The sequence below is a fragment of the Aegilops tauschii genome, chromosome 2, assembly GCF_002575655.3.
Source record: "Aegilops tauschii subsp. strangulata cultivar AL8/78 chromosome 2, Aet v6.0, whole genome shotgun sequence".
NCBI lineage: Eukaryota > Viridiplantae > Streptophyta > Magnoliopsida > Poales > Poaceae > Aegilops > Aegilops tauschii.
In genome coordinates this window covers 70,072,147-70,090,766 of record NC_053036.3, presented here as the reverse complement: position 1 = coordinate 70,090,766, position 18,620 = coordinate 70,072,147, and the positions used below count along the sequence as shown (strand labels likewise).

The window sequence follows — 18,620 nt, the reverse complement described above, 5'->3', positions numbered from 1 at the left end:
TTATTTCACGAAGGAGCTGAATCCCTGTATAAAACCGAACACGGAGAATCAACCATTCTGCACGTGCCGATGACGCGTTATGTTGCTACTCTCGAGTTTCACACCATCATGAAGAAAGAGGTACCGTACGAATGCTTAGAGCATCTACCACCGGACTTGTCAATTCCCCTCCCCCCCCCTCCCCAGTCTATATGTTCGTGAACTACGCTCGGTCACCTCTCATTTCCCCGCATCCGTAGCTACCCCCCTTAAATCCCTGCAACCCCATGCAAGGTGATCAACAGTACGTAGATAAATTCAACATAGTATAGTGGGCACATCGAGTTTATACAAATCAGGCATAATAAGTTCACAAAAGATCAGACATAGAAAGTTTGTCGATCGACTACGATATACGACTAAACGATAGATAAAAATAGATACGAGGCATCGAATTTCACCACTTCCTCGTCGGGCCCTTCCCCTTGGTGTCTCTAGAGCGGCTGTAATACTCCTCGGCGTCGATGTCGGTGGTCAAAGGGGTATCGCATCGACACTTGTGGTGTCGCTACTAATGGAGGTGGACAAGGACAAGGAGGGGAGGTCTGCCAGGCGTCGGGCGACGGGGACCTGCTCTTGGCGAGGCGTTGAGCTTTCGCCGTGTTGGTCGTCCTCTGTCGCACGAGCCGATTGAATTCCTCGATACCGAGCCGCTATGTCTTGGCATATTTGCGGCGGCGACAGCAGGCGCTCGTCTCCGTCGTGGGCAAGGAGCGGCGGATGACGTTGCGAAGAAGGTTGTCCTCCAAGTCGGTGGGAAGCGGCCTGGGAGTGAATCTACATGACCTATAGCCGGACTGGCTACATTCGGCCTGCGTCGCCCTGTGCCTCGCGCAGAGAGTGACCCGCGCTTCCGACTCGGGGAGCTGTGACTGTTGGCTCGGCGGTGCAAGCATGAGCACCCGAAATCGTCCATGAGGAGCAAGGACTGAAGTTGCCAGGCGCCACAGCTCACTTTGCCGCCTCAACGGGAAGGGCGCAGACTACGTCGGGCTGGCGCAGGTCGGCGCAAAGCTTGAGCTGCCCCTCCGGGCCACTGAGAAGGGCATAAAGCTCTAGCTCCCACCCCTGTCCATGCGCGGCCAGCAAAGGGCGAGCTCCTCGTTGTCCGGGGCGGAGCTCGAATCTGATTTGGCGAGTGCATCCCAGCCAGTGGAGTCGGGCTCGCTACCGAAGTCAGACATGGTGGCGCTTGGAAGGTACGGACACAAACCGAAGCGAAACATGAAGGAAGTGAAGCCGGCAAGAGTGATAGGGTTTGATCCGATTGGGAATGAGGTGGGTTTTATGTGGCGTCGAGGTGGGCCAACATGGGACGGTCCCACGTGACTGCTGCGTCTGGGCGTATTCAGATCACCTCATATCCATCTAACATGAGTTGGATTCAAGGGATGCAGGACAGCCCAGACATTTGGGTTAGATTTGAGGGGAGAATATCACATGATACCAACACTTATATGCTCCCATGATACCAATTTGAAAAATTCAAATTTAAACGTGTCAAAAAATTCCAAAAAAAATCATAGATGTTCTCAACATATGTGTCTACAAGCCCTAAAAAAATCAGATCCAAATTCGATATACACATTGACAAACAAAAAAAGAAAAATCTGTTGTGAATAGTGTAGTATTTTTACACTATTCATGTTTTGTCTTTATTGACACTATTCATGCTGAATTTGTCTTTTTTGTTTCTCATTGCACAATTTGAATTTGGATCTGATTTTTTTAGGGCTTGTGGAAACATATGGTAAGAACATTCATGATTTTTTTCGGAATTTTTTGAAACGATTAAATTTGAATTTTTCAAATTGATATCATGGGAGTATATAAGTGTTGGTATCATGTGATATTCTTCCTAGATTTGAGGAGTCGGGATGCGATTTTTCGATTGGGGCAGCATCTTACACAGAGGCAGTAAAAGAGATGAATAAACTATCCAAGCCAGTATCTTGATTCGTGTTCCGGCAAGGCAGTAAGAGAGATGAATAAACTAGCCAATTAGTATCTTGATTCGTGTTCCGGCTGGCACCTGCAGGCCGGGCAAAGTCTCCTCCAGCTGCGGAAATGGTAGTGGATCCCCAGTCCTAACGCGAGCCCCAAAGTCAACCGGCGGAGTGGCCACCCACCCGTCCTTCCGACGAACCCTGCTCCTCCTACACGCGTACGTGCTGTTTAAAACCCCGGTCACAACACAAACTCCCCGGCCATCAGCATTCAGCCGTCTCCCAAACCCAAAGCATCCTCGCAACGCGCTGCGACCAGGACAGCCATGGCACGCCGTGCTCTGCCTCTGCTCCTCCTGCTCCTGGCCGTCGCCGCCGTCGCGGCAGCACCCATCGTCCACGCGAGCGCCGAGGACGGCGAGGTCGGCACGAGGAGGCGGTTGCTGCAGGACGTCGGCAGCAACAACAGCACCGACACCAACGGCACGGCGGGGTACATCAGCTACGGCGCGCTGTACGCCAGCACGGTGCCGTGCCCCTACACCGGCGCGTCCTACTACAACTGCCGCCCCGGCGCGGAGGCCAACCCCTACGAGCGCGGCTGCTCCGCCATCACGCAGTGCCGCGACTGATGAACCGACGAGGGAGTAACGCGGTTTCTGCTGCTCGTTGGTTGATGTCGCTGTTTCCTTGGGCCACGGGGGTTGAACTTTCCTTGACATGAATATTTTCCATTCATTTTGGTGTTGTTGTGCTTCGATGTACTATACGTGCATGAGATGATTGATGGTTAATTTCGAGCATTTAACAGAGCGGCTGAGCAGTATCAAATGTGACATGAGACCTATTGCCATTTCCCCCCGTTTTAACACTATCTATTGAGCTACTCCCTCCGTTTCTAAATATTTGACCTTTTAGAGATTTCAAAGGGACTACCACATATGGCTGTATATAGACATATTTTAAAATGTAGATTTACTGATTTTGCTCTGTGTGTAGTCATTTGTTAAAATCTCTAAAAATACAAATATTTAGGAACGGAGGGAGTAGATTAGAACAATATGATCTACTGCCGCCATACCTACGAAGAGCTATTCTGGTCCTCGCACGGAAACGAGGCAGAGCCTGCTAGCATTTTTTCCAATCTCCGTTCACCAAAACAGTCCTCTGTTTCACAGTTCAGCACGGCCAGAACTAATATACGTGTGCATGCAGAACTGATGAGTGATGACCACTAGAAACGATGGTAAAAAACTGGATGGAGGATGTGAGGTCGTACCGGTGTGCATTTGCAAGCATTTTTAATGAGTTTTTGCATTGGCGGTGGCGCCACGCCATTGTTGGTGTTGCAGGTTCCAAATCAGCAGTTCTCTACATGGTAGCCACTAATAAGGCAAGTGTTTGACCAAAGAGACTTAACATGGCAACCACTAAATCTAGCAAAATGAAGGAACGCGCAATTCTTCTGTAGTAAGCTGGCGGTTTGCAAGATACTGGGAATCAGTGTTCGGTAGCTGGAGACGTGTGTTGGCACTAGTATGGAGTATGTTTAATCCAATCATGCAGACGACTTATCCTCTCAAATGTTCTTCAGGTAGCTGTTTTATTTCAGGATATTCTGCTGTGTACGCCTAGGTGCAATCATGGGCAGTCTGTACTCTGTAGGGAAACTATTTGATATTTAATTATGACATCAGTTCCCATCAAATATTATCATCACATCTTGCATTTGTTCTCTGAGCTCATTGTGGGGTGTGCTGGACCCTCTCCGAATTTCTGCAAGCTTCGTTTGCCCATAGAGCTGATCCGACTAATCTAACTATACCCTAAAAGAACTAATCTAACTACAGCTCACATCCAAATGCCTTTGCAGGGGGCACCTACTGAAGCGGCAAATCATTTTCCTTGCGATGTCGGTGCAAAGAACTCAACTATTGAAGAAGCAATTCTCCTGCTCGTACCGTTTTTTTTAACAGGTGTAAGGTTATGTTGTCCATATCGTCGTTCGCCGGGGTGCATCGGTATCACAAAAACTAGGGATAAGATGTTATGTCCTCTCCTATCCCATAGGATTAGAAAACTATAGGAATTTGGATGAAAAAGCGTTTGACGGCACAAGAAAAACAAAATAATTATACTGAGAAGTATGAAGGAAAAATTCATTCAAAATATAGTATAAATGAATCATATAGAAAAAAATCCTAAGGATTCAAATAACATGAATCAAACGACCACTGCAAGGAAAAAATTCCTGAGGATCGAAACCTTCAAAAACCCTATGAAGTTTCTTTAAAATCAAAGGAGCCTTGATTGCACTGGAACTTGGTGCATCGGACATGTTCTCCGAGTGCTCCTATTATACACTCTTTGATTGCATCGAGATGAGTCAACCGCTGACTTCAACGCTCCCTGACCCATTTGTCGCCATCATTCTAATCATATGTCTCCCGGTACCAGCTGCTAGCACCATTATCACGCCGCCTCGTTGCGCTGCCCAAGTCGTCACCTTGTCCCATCCCTTTGAACATTTCCCTTCTCCAACGCCGATGATCCTCCTCACACCCATACCGTTAAGGCACCGCCTCGCCTCCATCGGTGACGCCGTTGTTGGCCATGTCACTCCCAACTCTGACTCAAGTCTCCGACCCCGGTTCAGTCGGTCACATCTATCTCCGACCATGGGGGGGGGGGGGGGGGGTAGGCGGATAACAGTGAAGGTGTGCATGTTTTTGAAAGTGACATCCTAATGGCATCTTATATATGATATTTATCAAGGAAAAAATAGCTACCCCGCAAAAAAAAGCCGATACAATGGAAAGATAACTGGACGCAGGCCGTCAGTCCAATGAGATTACATTGCAAAACATATTAGCCTTTTTCTTCCTCCCATTATGCGCAGCTGAAGATTGAAAACGCCTTAGCCAGTACCAACTTTAGAAATCGCAATAACCACTCGTCCGTTGAGATGAGATTTAGAAGTCGATAAAGAAGCATTTGTCGGAGCATAGAATGATTTTCCATGTTTTTTCGAGTGTATTTAATTTCCCATGTTTTCCGGTCTACAATGAACATCGATGTGACCCAAAACAGTTGGGCCTGCCAACGAACAAATCCAATAGGCCTGAAAGCCCACTCGCACTGATATTTTAGTAACCAGATCCCAGTGTCTAGTGTCAAACTCATCCTTGCCCTCAACTCACTGACTGAACTGTGGGCCCGGGGAAACACTGCACCGGCATTTCCCCGTCGCCTACCAGTCTGCAGTAAAGCCTCACGTCACAGCCGTACACGTCGGCTTTAACCGGTACCGCCGCTACACACACAAGCGAGAACTTCTCCATCTCACTGGCAAACGGGCCCAAACCTCACAGCGCACAGCTCGGTCCACCTGTCAGCGACAAGTTCCGGGAGCGAGCTCGAACTCAGCGCGTCGCGGTGGCACCGGCGGGGCGTCGTCTCCGCCGGAAATTAAAATCCGCAGAGCAACGAGAGGGGAGGAAAGAAAGGAGCACGAGGCGTAAAAAAGCCCAGGCGCTCCGCTCCCCCCACCCCCACGCGTACAAACGCCTGCCAGCTCCACGCGAGCCACCACCCTCCCGCCCCCGCCCCGCCCCAAAACCCTAGCTAGCCCCCGCCGCGGCGCTCGGAACCGCGCCGGGATCCAGGAATGGCGTCGGCGGACATGTTCCCCAACGTCTCCTTCTCCGACGTCAACGCCGCCGCCTCGCAGGAGGCCGCCGGGAAGGCCGTGTTCGGCCCGGACCCCGCCTCCGGGGCGGCGCGCCTCAGCCTCGTCAGGCCCGGCGCGGAGCAGGCGTTCCAGATCGACCTCTCCGACGCGCAGGTACGCGCCGTGATCCCCGTGATTTTGGGGAGGAGTGGAGCGGTGGGAGTGGTCCGGGTGCGGCTGGGCTCGGATTCGTGTGGTTCTGAGGGGCGCGTGCCGTTGCTGTGGGTTCGGAGGAGTAATGTTTCTGGTTCTGCAGATATTCAAGCTGGGGCCGATGGAGTGGCTCTGCGTGAGCGGCGAGACCGAGGCCAAGGCTGGCGTGGAAGAGGTACTCTTCAGTTGCTTCGTTGGGTTTTAGTTTGCTTCGTGCCTCTGTTGGATGTACGGCGTAACCCAGTTGAAAATGCTCGAGGTAGAGAATGCTCGAGGCGTGGAAGGCTGGTTATTGCAGGGTAGATGATATCGAGGTAGAGAATCAATTAATTTCCTCTAGAAATGCTCGAGTGGTGATTTGGTGAATTTTGAAAATACTAGTTCTGTATCATGGCACGAATAATGCAGATTCCATGGCATTTTGTATTCTGTGACACAGTATTTTTGGCACGTTTTATGCTAATAGTGACTTGATCAATAGTAGATGAAATTGTAGTATGATCTAAGCATGACTCTTCTAAATGCGCTTTAATGTAGCTTCAAATTTGTATAAAAAAGCAACAAATCTCGACACCTTTTTCTGTTTGCAAAGGATTGTGGTGCTAGCTATTCTGGAGTAGAGCCTAATAAAACTCTGAATACTTTGTCTTGATTTGGTGTAAAGATGGATCCTGTGCCATGTAACACTTCTCTGTTGCCACCCTCTTGATACCTCGCTAAATTTCCTCCATGTGGGCTAGTGGTGAAGTTCTATGAATATTTGTTAATAATTTTCTGGCCCTGTATATTGGAACTTTCTTGTAGTACATATGAAATGGCTTCATGTTAACTCTCAGTTCTTTGAGGCAGAAATTGTTTTCAAGAGCAATTAAGGTTGTTCTTAGGACAGAAGCCGAGAGCAAAGCCTTCTCTCTAGCTTTTCAACGATGGAAACAACAAACTATTAGTGGAAAAGCTGGTTTGTCCTTTCATTTCTCATTTCATTTCTTGTTTCTGATAATTTAAATAGTATATTTGTTGCATTATCTTGGAGTATTTCTCTTATTATTAGAGTCTCATGCATGCCATCAGCCCCATCTGCAGTATATAAACAGTCAATAGTGACCCTCAAATACAAGACAAGTTCCTTTTCTTTTACATGCTAGCTACCACTGCGGTTTGACACATTATTCTAACACTAGCTGAACGATGCCATCTCCCTCCCCTGCCTTTGGTAGGCACATTTAGAACTAGCACATTTTAATGCTTTATGAATGCTAATTCACTAAAAGTATGTACATCTTTGGTATATCTTGTTTCTGTGTGGCACTGGCACCTGAGAAATAGCAGTGACTTGTTCATCGAATAACTTGCACCAGAAATGATGCCACAAATTAATTTTTCCTTTCTTTTTGGTGGAAAAATAACCATAGCTTCTTAGCATGTCTAACATATTGCTGGTTATATGACAGGTGAATCATTGGAGAATGGATCAATAGTGGCTTGCAAAAGTAAATTTGATACAAAAATTGAGGCATCATCAGCACAGATGTATTTCCACTACTATGGCCAGCTATTACATCAGCAAAACATGTTGCAAGATTTTGTGAGGACAGGTCAATATCTCTACCTGACGTTAAATACTCAACTAAATTTACTCTGTGTATGAAGTTTGAGAAATGTTAACCTTTTTTGAACTAAAATTTTCAGTTATTTGATTCAGTTATCAACATGGCATTAAACTCGTCTTCTGCATATATATAATAAGTGCATTTTCTTTCGCTCCAGGAACATACTATGCTGCTGTAATGGAAAACCGGGCCGACTTCGAGGGTAAAGTTGTGGTTGACGTTGGAGCTGGTAGCGGTATTCTTTCGTTATTTGCTGCACAGGTGCGCTCGAAGCTTCTTCACTGGTTCTTTGACTCTTGTCATTTTGTGTCTGATAACATAACAGGTGCTGTTTGTCATGTAAATGTCAGGCTGGTGCCAAACATGTCTATGCAGTTGAGGCATCTGAAATGGTTGAACATGCCCAACGGCTTATTTCTGGGAACCCATCGTTTGGGCAACGAATCACGGTTTGTTTTATATCAGTTGGATTCAATATGTTCCTTTTCAGTCTTTCCTTTGACTCTACTGAAACTGTACACCCCCCTCTTCTAAATAGATCATCAAAGGCAAAGTCGAGGAAGTTGAACTTCCAGAAAAAGCTGATATACTGATTTCTGAGCCTATGGGTATGGTTTTCAGCTAATTTTCTGGACGGTTCTATCCTTTTGTGCTTTGTCTATCTGTATGCATACCAATTAGTATATATTTTTAGCAATGTTCAATGCACACCTGTTGATATATTGAGAAGTGAGAACTCCTGTGTTTGTCTCAGCCCTTGGTAGCTCTAAACGACACATACCAGAGTACATTATAAACTGCTCCAAAGTGCAATGGTTATAACCTGTGGACTATTTCTGAAGACAAGGTCCTGCTGTATGCTTGATTCAGCAGTTTATTATAGTATGGTTGAAAGTCCAGGTCCAAAGTACTGTAATTTGAGTATTTGACACATAGCACTAGCAGCTTCTCATAGCTGTCATAGCAGGATCACACCTTAACAATTTGCATACTGCTAGCATTCTGAAGTTAGAAATTTGGAATACTAATTCAAAAGTTGATAGGCCCTTAGAATGATTAAATGTCTCCAGAGAATCAGGTATCACGTTTTGATCTAGCCCATTTTCTAGTGCAGGTTTTTGGTTTGTCTGTATGTTTTTGTTCAAAATGTGTTTGTGTTCCAACATTCACTTGTGCGCTCATTATTTTGAGGAATAATAAAATCATTATTTAGTTTATTTTCTGAAATTTGTATTTATGATTTATTATTACAATGTTTTGTAGGAACCCTTTTGGTGAATGAAAGAATGCTGGAGTCCTATGTCATAGCTAGGGACAGATTCCTTGCTCCAGATGGTAAAATGTTTCCAACAACTGGAAGGTGCGTTTCTTATGATTAACTCCGGATAATAATTACTTTTGGCATCTGTCTCCACTTCTCAGTTATTCTGTGTATGGTTATATATTTTCCAATTGAATCATTATTATCCTGGGCTCTTAATCAATTGTTCTTTAGCATTTCTTCTTTTCTTCATGCATGTGCCTGGCTTTTTTCTCCTTGCAAAAGGGGCACTTGCATTAGTTAATCATCCTTAGTAGCCTCCCTCATGGACAGCCCAGTCTTTCGGGCTCGGTCCACAGGCCTGAACTAAAACCTGACATGAACAATGAAATAAGCTAATAGTGCTCAGAAATATAATGCTGAAAAGGCCGGGCCGGGTTCGAGGCCCACAAAATATTGCTATGGCGCCTGCCTTACTAAAAGATTGAAGCTATAAAACGCGCTTGTGAATTTTTGAGAAAATTTATCTGTTATACGATCAAAGAAAAATACCAGATGATGACAGTGCATTTTACATGTTCTTAGAGCAAGGTATCACCACCTATCTTGGTATATATTCATATCATGTAACTCTGGCTAGTGCTTTGGTTCATAAGGCTGTGCTTTGTGTGATTGCATGGTTGTAACTTGGAAAATTGCTTTGGACCTTGTACACAGAATGGATGTGTCGGCAATGTTGTAAATCCGTGTTGACAATACCAACAATTTATCAGCAAATAAAGAACAGGTCACACTGTATAGGCAGTCAGTTTGATAACATCTGTATTCTGGAATTGTCATACACCAATAGAACATCATATCAAAATGATGTCATTTGAAAGTTCCGAGTCATTTTTTTGTGATGGATTGGAATATGTTTAAACTTTGTGCAATACTGATATTAAATGGGTTTACAAGCAGTTTGGCTCTGCCTGAAATGTTGTAAACAAAGAGCTTGCATGTATGGTTCTATAAATCATTTAAAAGTTACTCATTGCTGCTTGACTTCTTGAACATTTTCTAGGATTCATATGGCTCCATTTTCCGATGAATACCTCTATGTTGAAATGGCAAACAAGGTACTGTCATTTGCTAAACCCTACATTCTTATTATCCGGTGTTTTCTGTGGTTTTATTAATCCCACTGTATCACTTTGGTGAATTATAATAAAGCATAGTTACTGGATTTGGTGGTGTATTCGCTTCCGTGTTCTTGTTATGCGTGATATAAGATAGAACGGTACATGATATGAGGCTTCTGTGCTCAGTCATTTGTATGTTTGAGATTGGTGGTTCGTTGATTTAGCTTCAAGTCCAGTCCTTCATCGGTGGATATCTTTAGCATATATAAACTGTAAAGTAGAGAGGAATGTGTGAATCCATCTCTGTTTAAAGCAACCAGCTAATCACAGGAATCGCAAGCATGTCCAACACTAAATTGTTTACAATTGAAAATGCGAAATGTGTCCATAATTTCTGTAAATGGCATTGTTTTTTTTTTTTGGCAAAGTTGAGCATTCATCCTTTTTGTCCTCCTGTCCTAAATGCAAAAATGGTTCTCTGCCTTTTGAACTCCCTTGTTGTCCTACCTGTCACTCAGTCAATTTTTCACTTTCTTTTCTTCATATACGCCTTTCCTAGTAATGTCATTCTACTAGCTGATTTACCTCTCCTATGCATAATTCAGCACGACTACTCCCAAGCTTAATTAGTCCTTAGTTTGTTCCAAGCATGAGGTGCATGGTGCACTCATGTGAGGTTAAAAATTAATCTTTACGAGAATGCATGAGTAAATGAATGCAGAAGGGGGAATATAGTCTTTTTCATTTGGTGCCTTGGTGGAAGTGCGGAAATTCAGGATATCAAGTAATGTGAAATGGAGGGAGTATTTAAGACCTCACAAATGACAAGAATCTAATCAGGACGTCGCAGCTTAAAAATGCAAACTAATATAAAAAGCAGCACAATTGTTGTGTAATGGTACTCCCTCTGTTTGGAAATGTTAGATGTCGCGCTTTTGGAGATTTAACATTGATCAACAATTAGTTCAACAATATGTAGATCACATGATACAGAAGTTATACCGTTGGATTGATTTTCATCGTTTCCAACAGTAACAGTTTTCTAGACACTTTTGGTTCGTTTTCACCGCTCTTTCCAACGGTATTAATTTTACAGCACATACATATATTGGTTGAACTAATTGTTGATGAAAGATAAATCTTGGAAAGCGTGGGCATTCCAAACTGGTGGAGTGCTAACTACCATCTCTGCAGGATTTGCTTTGCGTTTATCTTTTTATTGAAAAGAGTAATCCAGGTCTCTCTGAGTTCTGCATTCTTATCTTGAGTTTTGGTGTACTTTGCAGTCTCTCTTCTGGCAGCAGCATAACTTCTTTGGTGTTGATCTTACACCCTTGCATGGCTCAGCGTTTGACGGATACTTTTCACAGGTGCACGCTACTTGATCTTTAGTTAGCATTTTACATTTCACTGCAGCTAGCCATGGTAAATTGACTGCTAAATGCGTGTTTTCATGTTGTCTGTAAATTAGTTTTAGCTACCTCTGTAAGCATGTTTCTTCCCGCACCATACTTTAGACTGGAATTGCATTGACACTCAGTGTCACTAGTAAATACTTATTTGAGCCGTTTGTAGTTGATCATTGGTTTTGCTTTCATCATGGATAATCAGGTGCTTCAGCTTCTTGCCTCATGTTTTGTTGAAAAGAACCTACTATTCTCCAATATATTTGTATTTAGACACTTAGTATAGTAAGAATAGAATACCTGTAACAAGTTGAGCTGTGAAATGTTTTGCTTTCTGTTTCCGACTAGCTAATTGATAAAATTAATCGTAATCTGTTTCTCATGGATCTCGTAGGTTATCTGGCTGTGATCCGATCTTACCAGTTAATTGCTAAAATTACTCGTGCTCTATTTCTTATGGATTTCGCAAGTTACCGTACTGGCTATTTCTTTCATGATTCCTGCTCGGTTCTGATGCAGTTGAAGGCTCGAAGCATGCCATTACTATTTTTTTGCTACTTTGGTATTTTGTATATGACCCAAGAATGAGTGCTGTTGTTCTGAGCGACTGTTTCTTATTGTCGAATCTAAATGTGTTTGTAATTCTCATGTAGCCCGTGGTGGATGCATTTGATCCAAGATTGTTGATTTCTCAATCTACGTATCATACACTTGATTTCACTAGCATGAAGGTGAGATACATTGAGATGATATTGAAGTTAATTGCATTTTTTGTGGAAGTTGTTATTGTTTGTACAAAATGTGGCATCATCGTATTTCATTTTCAGGAAGAGGACCTTTACGAGATTGATATTCCCCTGAGTTTTGTATCCTCTGTTGGCACTAGGGTGCATGGGCTAGCCTGTTGGTTTGATGTGCTGTTCAACGGGAGGTCAGTATATTTTGATCTGTTAGTATTATTTTTCTGGGTGCTGTATTGCATTAATAGTTCTGTCTTCAATCCCTTTATTCATTTCCCTGGTATTAAAAATCTGGTATGTTTAATGTAGCACTGTGCAAAGATGGCTTACCACTGCTCCTGGCTCCCCTACGACTCACTGGTACCAGTTGCGATGTGTACTTGCACAGCCATTATATGTCATGGCTGGCCAAGAAATAACCGGCCGCCTGCATTTGGTGGCCCACAGTGCGCAAAGCTACACAATATACTTAACTATGTCAGGTTGGACACCCTTTTATTCTTTTTTACTACTAGTAGTCAAATCTATTGCTCTTGAATTTATGAAGCTCATCGTTCCTGTGGTCTTCTGATTCTTACTGGAAGCCAAAATGTGGGGTGTGGGTGCGGACCCAGGCGGCATCCTTCAGACATCCACTGCCAAGCTCGAACTCAAGGAGCCTTACTACAGGCTGTCTCAACCACAAGCTTATATGCCACAAGACCAACAGCAGCTACCGTTGTCATCTTTGCAGGCGCAAGTAAGTTGTTCGCAAATAGTTTTCAACAGTTATCTTCACATCGTATACTGTGATCGTACATCTCTGTTTATGACGGAACATCGACAACACTAGAAATACCACCATATGGCTATTCCCTTCCAAGGCACATGACCCTGCATTGTTCTAGTTTTGCTTCTATGGATAATACCTTTGTATGCGTCCCCGTGCTTTCAGAATTGTTTTGTTTCCACGTAACAACCTTCACAATCACATTTCTTTTGTTTTACTGCACCTAACATGTGTACTGTACACAGGGATCTGGGCAGCAGATGCAAGATGGTCTCAGCCCTGGCATCACTGTAGATCAGGAGAGGGACTCCGCAGCGTTCACTCGACAGGTCTGAAACCTGTGCCGCATGCTTTGCTTCCTGCAACGAGAGCTCAGGTCTGTACAACAACGAGAGCTGCCAATGGCTAACATTGCGTCCAGTTGCGGTAGGAGATCATCATGTCCGAGTTGTGCAGCTAAACGTGCTCGTCCCTGCCCCGCTATTTGATGTCAGAAAACAATAATAGTGATCGAACCGCAAGTCGAAGCTAGAAGACATCTAACAGAGAAGAGGGTTGTACGTTCTTATGTATAATTCTACAAATTGATTGTTGCGTGTGGGAGTAGAATATTGATAGAATGATGGTCATCATTGTCGTCCGCTTACTCAAACTTAATAACAAGTAAAAAGTGAGCCCAGTTTTCTCCGTTAATAACTGCTAATTGGTTTGGGTTAGCTTCCCAGACTACCGTATTTATCCTGCACGGTGCTTGGTTCAATTTTTTGGGTCTAGTGTGAAGAAAGGTTTAATGCTAGATGGTGCACATGCTTCGCTTGTGGCGGACCCAAGAGCCAAGATGAAGGGATCATTCGTTTCGCCCATGGATCTTGCCAACATTCCCCGCTAAAAAGGATCTTTGCTAACATCAGTCAACTGTCCGGCACAATCTGGCATTTCCAGCAGCAGATAGGGGTCTGCTTTGGTGGTTAGTGTGGCATCACCTGCGGGAGCCAATTAATTTAGTACTCCCTCTGTTCCTAAATATAAGTCTTTGTAGAGATTTTACTATGGACTAGATACTGATGTATCTAGATGCATTTTAGAGTATAGATTCACTCATTTTGTTCCGTATGTGGTTCATAGTGAAATCTCTTCAAAGACTTGTATTTAGAAACGGAGGGAGTAGAAACCATCACGACATGTCGAGCGAAGATCTTGTTCCAGCCCGAAGGGCGGGAGATCCAATCTGAGGCCGCGCGCAGGGACTGCGTGAAGGTGGTGACGACCCGACGCATCACACACGTGAGCAAGCGAGCGGTGGCGCAGTGTGATGATCACACAAGCGCATCAACGTGCCGGTGACGGAACTTCTTTCCTTCGTACGTTCGGCCTGTGGAAGCGTTTGATTTCCTGGCACGCGGAATGAACCGTCCTTTGATTGCTAAGGCGGTGTTTGGTTCTCTAGTCCTATGACTTTTTCTAGTCCTTGGAACTAGTCTTTGGAACTTTTTAAAAAAGACTTTCAAGAAGGTGCTTATAAGGACTTTTAGCAAAAAGTCTCAAAAAGTCCCCCTGTTTGATTTGCTAAGGACCTCTTTTTAGTCCCAACATAAAAAAGTCTCTGGAACCAAACACCCCCTAAAAGAGAAGAGGACGCTGCTCAACCACCGTGACAAGGTGTGTTCCTACATAATTCGTCATGTGAAAAAATCGTCCCTTCAGAACTCGCAGCTTAATTTTCAGGCACAGCCGCATTCTCCGATAAACGAAAGCCGACGACGGACGGCCCATACCATACCATCACACACCCATACGCTTCCAGAAGCAAGAGTATACACTACACTACACCACCGTGACATCACGCCGGACTTCGGTCACCACGTCCGTCCGTCCGTCTTTCTTTGCTCTCGGCGCACGGACCGACGAGGAAAAGATACCGGCGCTAGCGACGTGCCCCTCCCGTCCCGGCCACGTGCCCGTCACGCCAGCCACGTCGTACCTGCCCCGCTCCGGAGCCCGGACCCTTCTGGTGCCGCGTCGACGACGGCTGCGATCGAACGCCCTCCCCATCGGACGGCCCCGCGACACCCATCGTGCGCCTATATAGGGCCCCGCCTCCCGGCCCTGCCATTTCGTTCCCCGTTTTAGCTGTAGCAGGAGGGAGAAAATTCCGGCTCCACCGTGTCCCATTCGCATTCCCCCCTCGCCAGCTTCCAGAAACCCCCCGTTCGTTCGTTCGTCCGTTCCTTCCTTCGATTCGCAGGCGGTTCGCGAGCGATGGCGGACGCCAGCCCGCAGGCGGTACGCGGAACGGAATCCCTCCCCTCCCCCCTACCTTCTCGGCGCGGAGTTTGCGCTAATTTGGTTCTGAATTTGGGCGTTTGTTGTTCGGTTGCTTGCAGGAGAGGCCGAGGCTGAGGCGCCTGGAGTTCGTGCACGTGGTGGCGGTGCAGGCGGCCGTGTGCATCGCGGCGCTCTACGCGCTCGCCAGGGACCACTCCGGCTCGCTCCGCCCCAGAGTCGACGCCGTCGAGTCCGCCGTCAGGCGCGTCGCCGGCCCCGTCGCCCGCCGCTTCCACGGCGTCCCCCTCCACGTCCTCGCCTTCGTCGACCGCAAGGTACGTACGGTCCCCCGCACGTCTCGCGAGCCAACCCCCTCCCCCACCGTAGCTTAGGGGCGACATCGGGTGCGGCTGCCCTCGTTTCGCGGCCCCGTTGCAGCGCGGCTGTGCTGCCGCTGCCAAACTGCCATGCTTAGCACACGCCGCTGGATTTTCTAGCGGTGCACATAACCTCTGCAGTTTCCTTCCCGTTCCATCGAGAATTTTCCCGTTCTGGTGCGTGGAGTGGGGCCTAGTTTGGTGGGTAGGGCTGTGTGGTCGAGAATTCTCCCGTGCTTGGTGCGTGGAATCTGCCCGCGTCTCGATCCCGACTAGATTCCTTTGATTCCGGCGCACTGGCGGAGACCCCGAGGTGGCGCCGCGGGGAATCACATGCCTCGATCGCATTTCATTTTATTTTGTCGCGGCAATCCAGCGACACTTGTCGTCAATTTCAAGCATGGCACTGTTCCAACGATGTTGCCTGATGTTGCTAAAATAAGATGTGGCGTGCATTGGCAATGGCAGGTGGACGACGCGGTGCAGGAGCTGGGCCGGCACCTCCCGCCGGCGGTGAAGTCCGCGTCGGCGAAGGCGTGCCACGCGGTCCACGCCGTGCCGGAGCTGGCCAGGGAGATCGCCGACGGGGCGAGGCGGTCCGGCGTGAAGGGCGTGGCCAAGGACGTGTACGGCATGGTCCAGCCGGTGGCCAAGGGCCTCTACGTGCGCTGCGAGCCGGTGGCCAAGGACCTCTACGTGCGCTACGAGCCGGCGGCCGAGCACCTCGCCGTCTCCGCCTGGCGCTCGCTCAACGGGCTGCCGGTGTTCCCGCAGGTGGCGCACATCGTCGTGCCCACCGCCGCCTACTGGTGCGAGAAGTACAACAGGGTGATCTCGTTCGCGGCCGGGCGTGGGTTCCCCGGCGCACGGTTCCTCCCCGGCATCCCCATCGAGCGCATCGCCAAGGCGTTCGGGCCGAGCTCGGCAGGCGAGCGCTCGCCGGTTGCCAAGCCGACGGAACCTGATGCCCAGACTTCCAAGGAGCGCTCGGCGGATGCCAAGCCGACGGGACTTGATGCCCAGACTTCCGAGGAGCGCTCACCGGATGCCAAGCCTATGGGACTTGATGCGCAGACCGCGGAGGAGAGCTCGTCTGATGCCAAGCCTGTGGGACCTGATGCGCAGACCGGGGAGGAGAGCTCGCCGGATGCCAAGCCTGTGGAATCTGACGCCCATGCCGCCGGGGAGAGCCAGCCGGAGGCGGCCAAGACTATGGATCTTGGGGCACAGGCCTAGGTGTGCCGCCGTGCAGCTATCATGCCCTGATGGACGAGGTATGTCGCCCTTGGCTGGAACTGAATAAGATAATGTGGATCCAGGGCTAAGAAGATACTGGCATCCTGGGTTTAGTGTCCTAGATACGTGCTCACGGGTGATGCTAATGATAATGATGTTGTACTAGCTACTATGCTTTTGTGTGGTGCGCGTCTCTAATGTTCTCCGTGCTTTTGTACAAAAGTTGCTTGATGTCGCCTTCGTCGACTTGATCCAATGCAATTGGGTTCGTCCTTCTATGGATTCGCGAGTTCGTCTCTGTGGACTGTGGCCACTAGTTAAGCACTGTTTTGGTTTTGGTGCGTCGTTTTCCTTTTCTTCCCTTTATTTATGCTCCGGGGTCTGTGGGCGGGTGGTGTCGAAAGCGCTTGTCGTCGTCGACAGGTTCCGGCGAAACCAACCGCGATTTGCGATCAAGTCCTCGCGCTCGCTGCCGTCCACTTCAATCCGCTCGCCTCGTCTGGCCGCTGAGCTGCTGCGTCGTTTTCCTGCGATGGACGGATGGTGTCCTGCGCTGCTCTCGCACGGTACCACGCCCCGAACCCGATCGAATTTACCAAACCGTCTCTGCATTACTCCCACGCGTGCGACCTGTTATGCTCCGCATGGCGCACCATGTCCACCGGCGCATGCCACTTGCCCAGTTGCGCTGCCCATTCGGGCGGGAGCCACTTGCTTCAGCGAGAGCCCAAAGGGACGGAACGAGGCGGGCTTCACAGATCGCAGCCTCCACGCGACCACGTTTTCGATGCTGGACGCGTGCGCCGGCGGACGGAACGGCCCTGCCGCTCGCTCCTCCGGTCTCCCTGGCTTCCACGGCAGAGCAACGGGACACACACGCCAGCGCCAATTATATATCACCTCTCCGCGACCGATCCCCGATGTACACGGCGTGCGTCAGGATTTCATCGTACGTGGACAGCGGCGACGGCGACGGCACGGCAGGCCGGCGTCGACGCTTCGGTCTGCCGAGGTACACCCGAGTGAGTGATGATGGTGAGGGGCAGCCTAGGACAAAACACCGGCCGACGGCCGGCCGTGGCCGTTGCACCGACAGGGGCGAAGCCCTTGACTGTGAAATCGTCCCGGCGCGGCCTGCCAATCGTCGAGGATACTACTGTGATGAATATAAGAGTTTTTTTTTACAAGGACGGAGGGGGTAAATGATACGCTGCACGCTGTCGCGGGAATCGGGTATCGGTTGCAATGCATTTCGATGGGATGATTTGATTGTGTGGAATATAAATATTTAGATGAATAACACGTGAACCAAAATTTAAAATACACAACGACTTGTTATATTTGATTATGTATAGTTGTATGTATATACATCACGTGAGCTGAGGGTTTTCAAGAAAAAACTGGACAGATCGATAGTCAACCCGTGATGAATAATAATGATCCAATTTAGTTTTTGTAGTACACATATTGAATTTTAGAAGTTTAAACTTTGAATTATGAACATAAGAAATGTCTGACGACGATGATAGGATCCCGGAGTGTGACTACTGCGGCGACGACCGGGGTCTGTGCGTGAGGCCTCACCTGAAAGATGGTCGGCGCTTCAGTATTAAGATCGACGAGACCTTCGATGTTGAAACGGTACGCAACGACGACAAGTCTTTTTCCGTAATTAAGCATGACTTCTGCTTCTTCAACATGTAATTTCCGTCTTCTATAATTCGACTAGTGCATCTTCTGTCATGCAAGACGCTATGACTTGGAGAAGCTGAATTTCGAAGATCATGAGAATATGGAGACAAAGATAGTTCACCTCAGGACCCATCATGGTTATGCTTTTGCCGTAAATCTATACAATGCGGAGAGCTACTCCCATTTTGGTTGCTTGAATTGGGAAGCACTGTGCAAGGCGTATGGTTTTCAGGAGGGTATGCATGTCACCTTCGATCTTGGTGATCCGGAAGATG

General features: G+C 47.5%; 3 protein-coding genes across 4 annotated transcripts; all 3 read left to right on the top strand.

Moving 5' to 3' along the window:
* The first annotated feature begins 2,118 nt into the window (after nt 1-2,118).
* Nucleotides 2,119-2,797, top strand: LOC109739263 (uncharacterized). The gene has a single exon (XM_020298350.4). The coding sequence runs from the start codon at nt 2,312-2,314 to the stop codon at nt 2,615-2,617; it is 306 nt and encodes a 101-aa protein (XP_020153939.1). The 5' UTR covers nt 2,119-2,311; the 3' UTR covers nt 2,618-2,797.
* Nucleotides 2,798-5,464: 2,667 nt separating this feature from the next.
* Nucleotides 5,465-13,471, top strand: LOC109739265 (probable histone-arginine methyltransferase CARM1). 2 transcript variants are annotated; one of them, XM_020298352.4, is made up of 15 exons: nt 5,465-5,829; nt 5,972-6,043; nt 6,718-6,826; nt 7,320-7,463; nt 7,636-7,739; nt 7,829-7,927; nt 8,017-8,086; nt 8,742-8,838; nt 9,803-9,857; nt 11,147-11,230; nt 11,920-11,997; nt 12,094-12,197; nt 12,316-12,488; nt 12,591-12,745; nt 13,021-13,471. In XM_020298352.4, exons 1-15 carry the CDS (start codon nt 5,653-5,655, stop codon nt 13,108-13,110), a joined length of 1,611 nt encoding a protein of 536 aa, XP_020153941.1. In that variant the 5' UTR covers nt 5,465-5,652; the 3' UTR covers nt 13,111-13,471. The 2 variants fall into 2 exon arrangements, with proteins under 2 accessions (XP_020153941.1, XP_020153942.1); XM_020298353.4 differs by having other exon boundaries at nt 5,482-5,829; nt 5,972-6,182.
* Nucleotides 13,472-14,886: 1,415 nt separating this feature from the next.
* Nucleotides 14,887-16,931, top strand: LOC109739264 (stress-related protein). The gene is made up of 3 exons (XM_020298351.4): nt 14,887-15,058; nt 15,160-15,375; nt 15,886-16,931. Exons 1-3 carry the CDS (start codon nt 15,035-15,037, stop codon nt 16,651-16,653), a joined length of 1,008 nt encoding a protein of 335 aa, XP_020153940.2. The 5' UTR covers nt 14,887-15,034; the 3' UTR covers nt 16,654-16,931.
* The last annotated feature ends 1,689 nt before the right edge of the window (nt 16,932-18,620 follow it).

Excerpts from the sequence above, each read along its gene's own strand:
- LOC109739263 (XM_020298350.4), top strand. The coding sequence starts at position 2,312 with ATGGCACGCCGTGCTCTGCCTCTGCTCCTCCTGCTCCTGGCCGTCGCC.
- LOC109739265 (XM_020298352.4), top strand. The coding sequence starts at position 5,653 with ATGGCGTCGGCGGACATGTTCCCCAACGTCTCCTTCTCCGACGTCAAC. Across the intron at positions 6,044-6,717 it reads CCAAGGCTGGCGTGGAAGAG|AAATTGTTTTCAAGAGCAAT; the intron begins GTACTCTTCAGT and ends TCTTTGAGGCAG. Across the intron at positions 9,858-11,146 it reads ATGTTGAAATGGCAAACAAG|TCTCTCTTCTGGCAGCAGCA; the intron begins GTACTGTCATTT and ends TGTACTTTGCAG.
- LOC109739264 (XM_020298351.4), top strand. The coding sequence starts at position 15,035 with ATGGCGGACGCCAGCCCGCAGGCG. Across the intron at positions 15,059-15,159 it reads CGGACGCCAGCCCGCAGGCG|GAGAGGCCGAGGCTGAGGCG; the intron begins GTACGCGGAACG and ends GGTTGCTTGCAG. Across the intron at positions 15,376-15,885 it reads TCGCCTTCGTCGACCGCAAG|GTGGACGACGCGGTGCAGGA; the intron begins GTACGTACGGTC and ends TGGCAATGGCAG.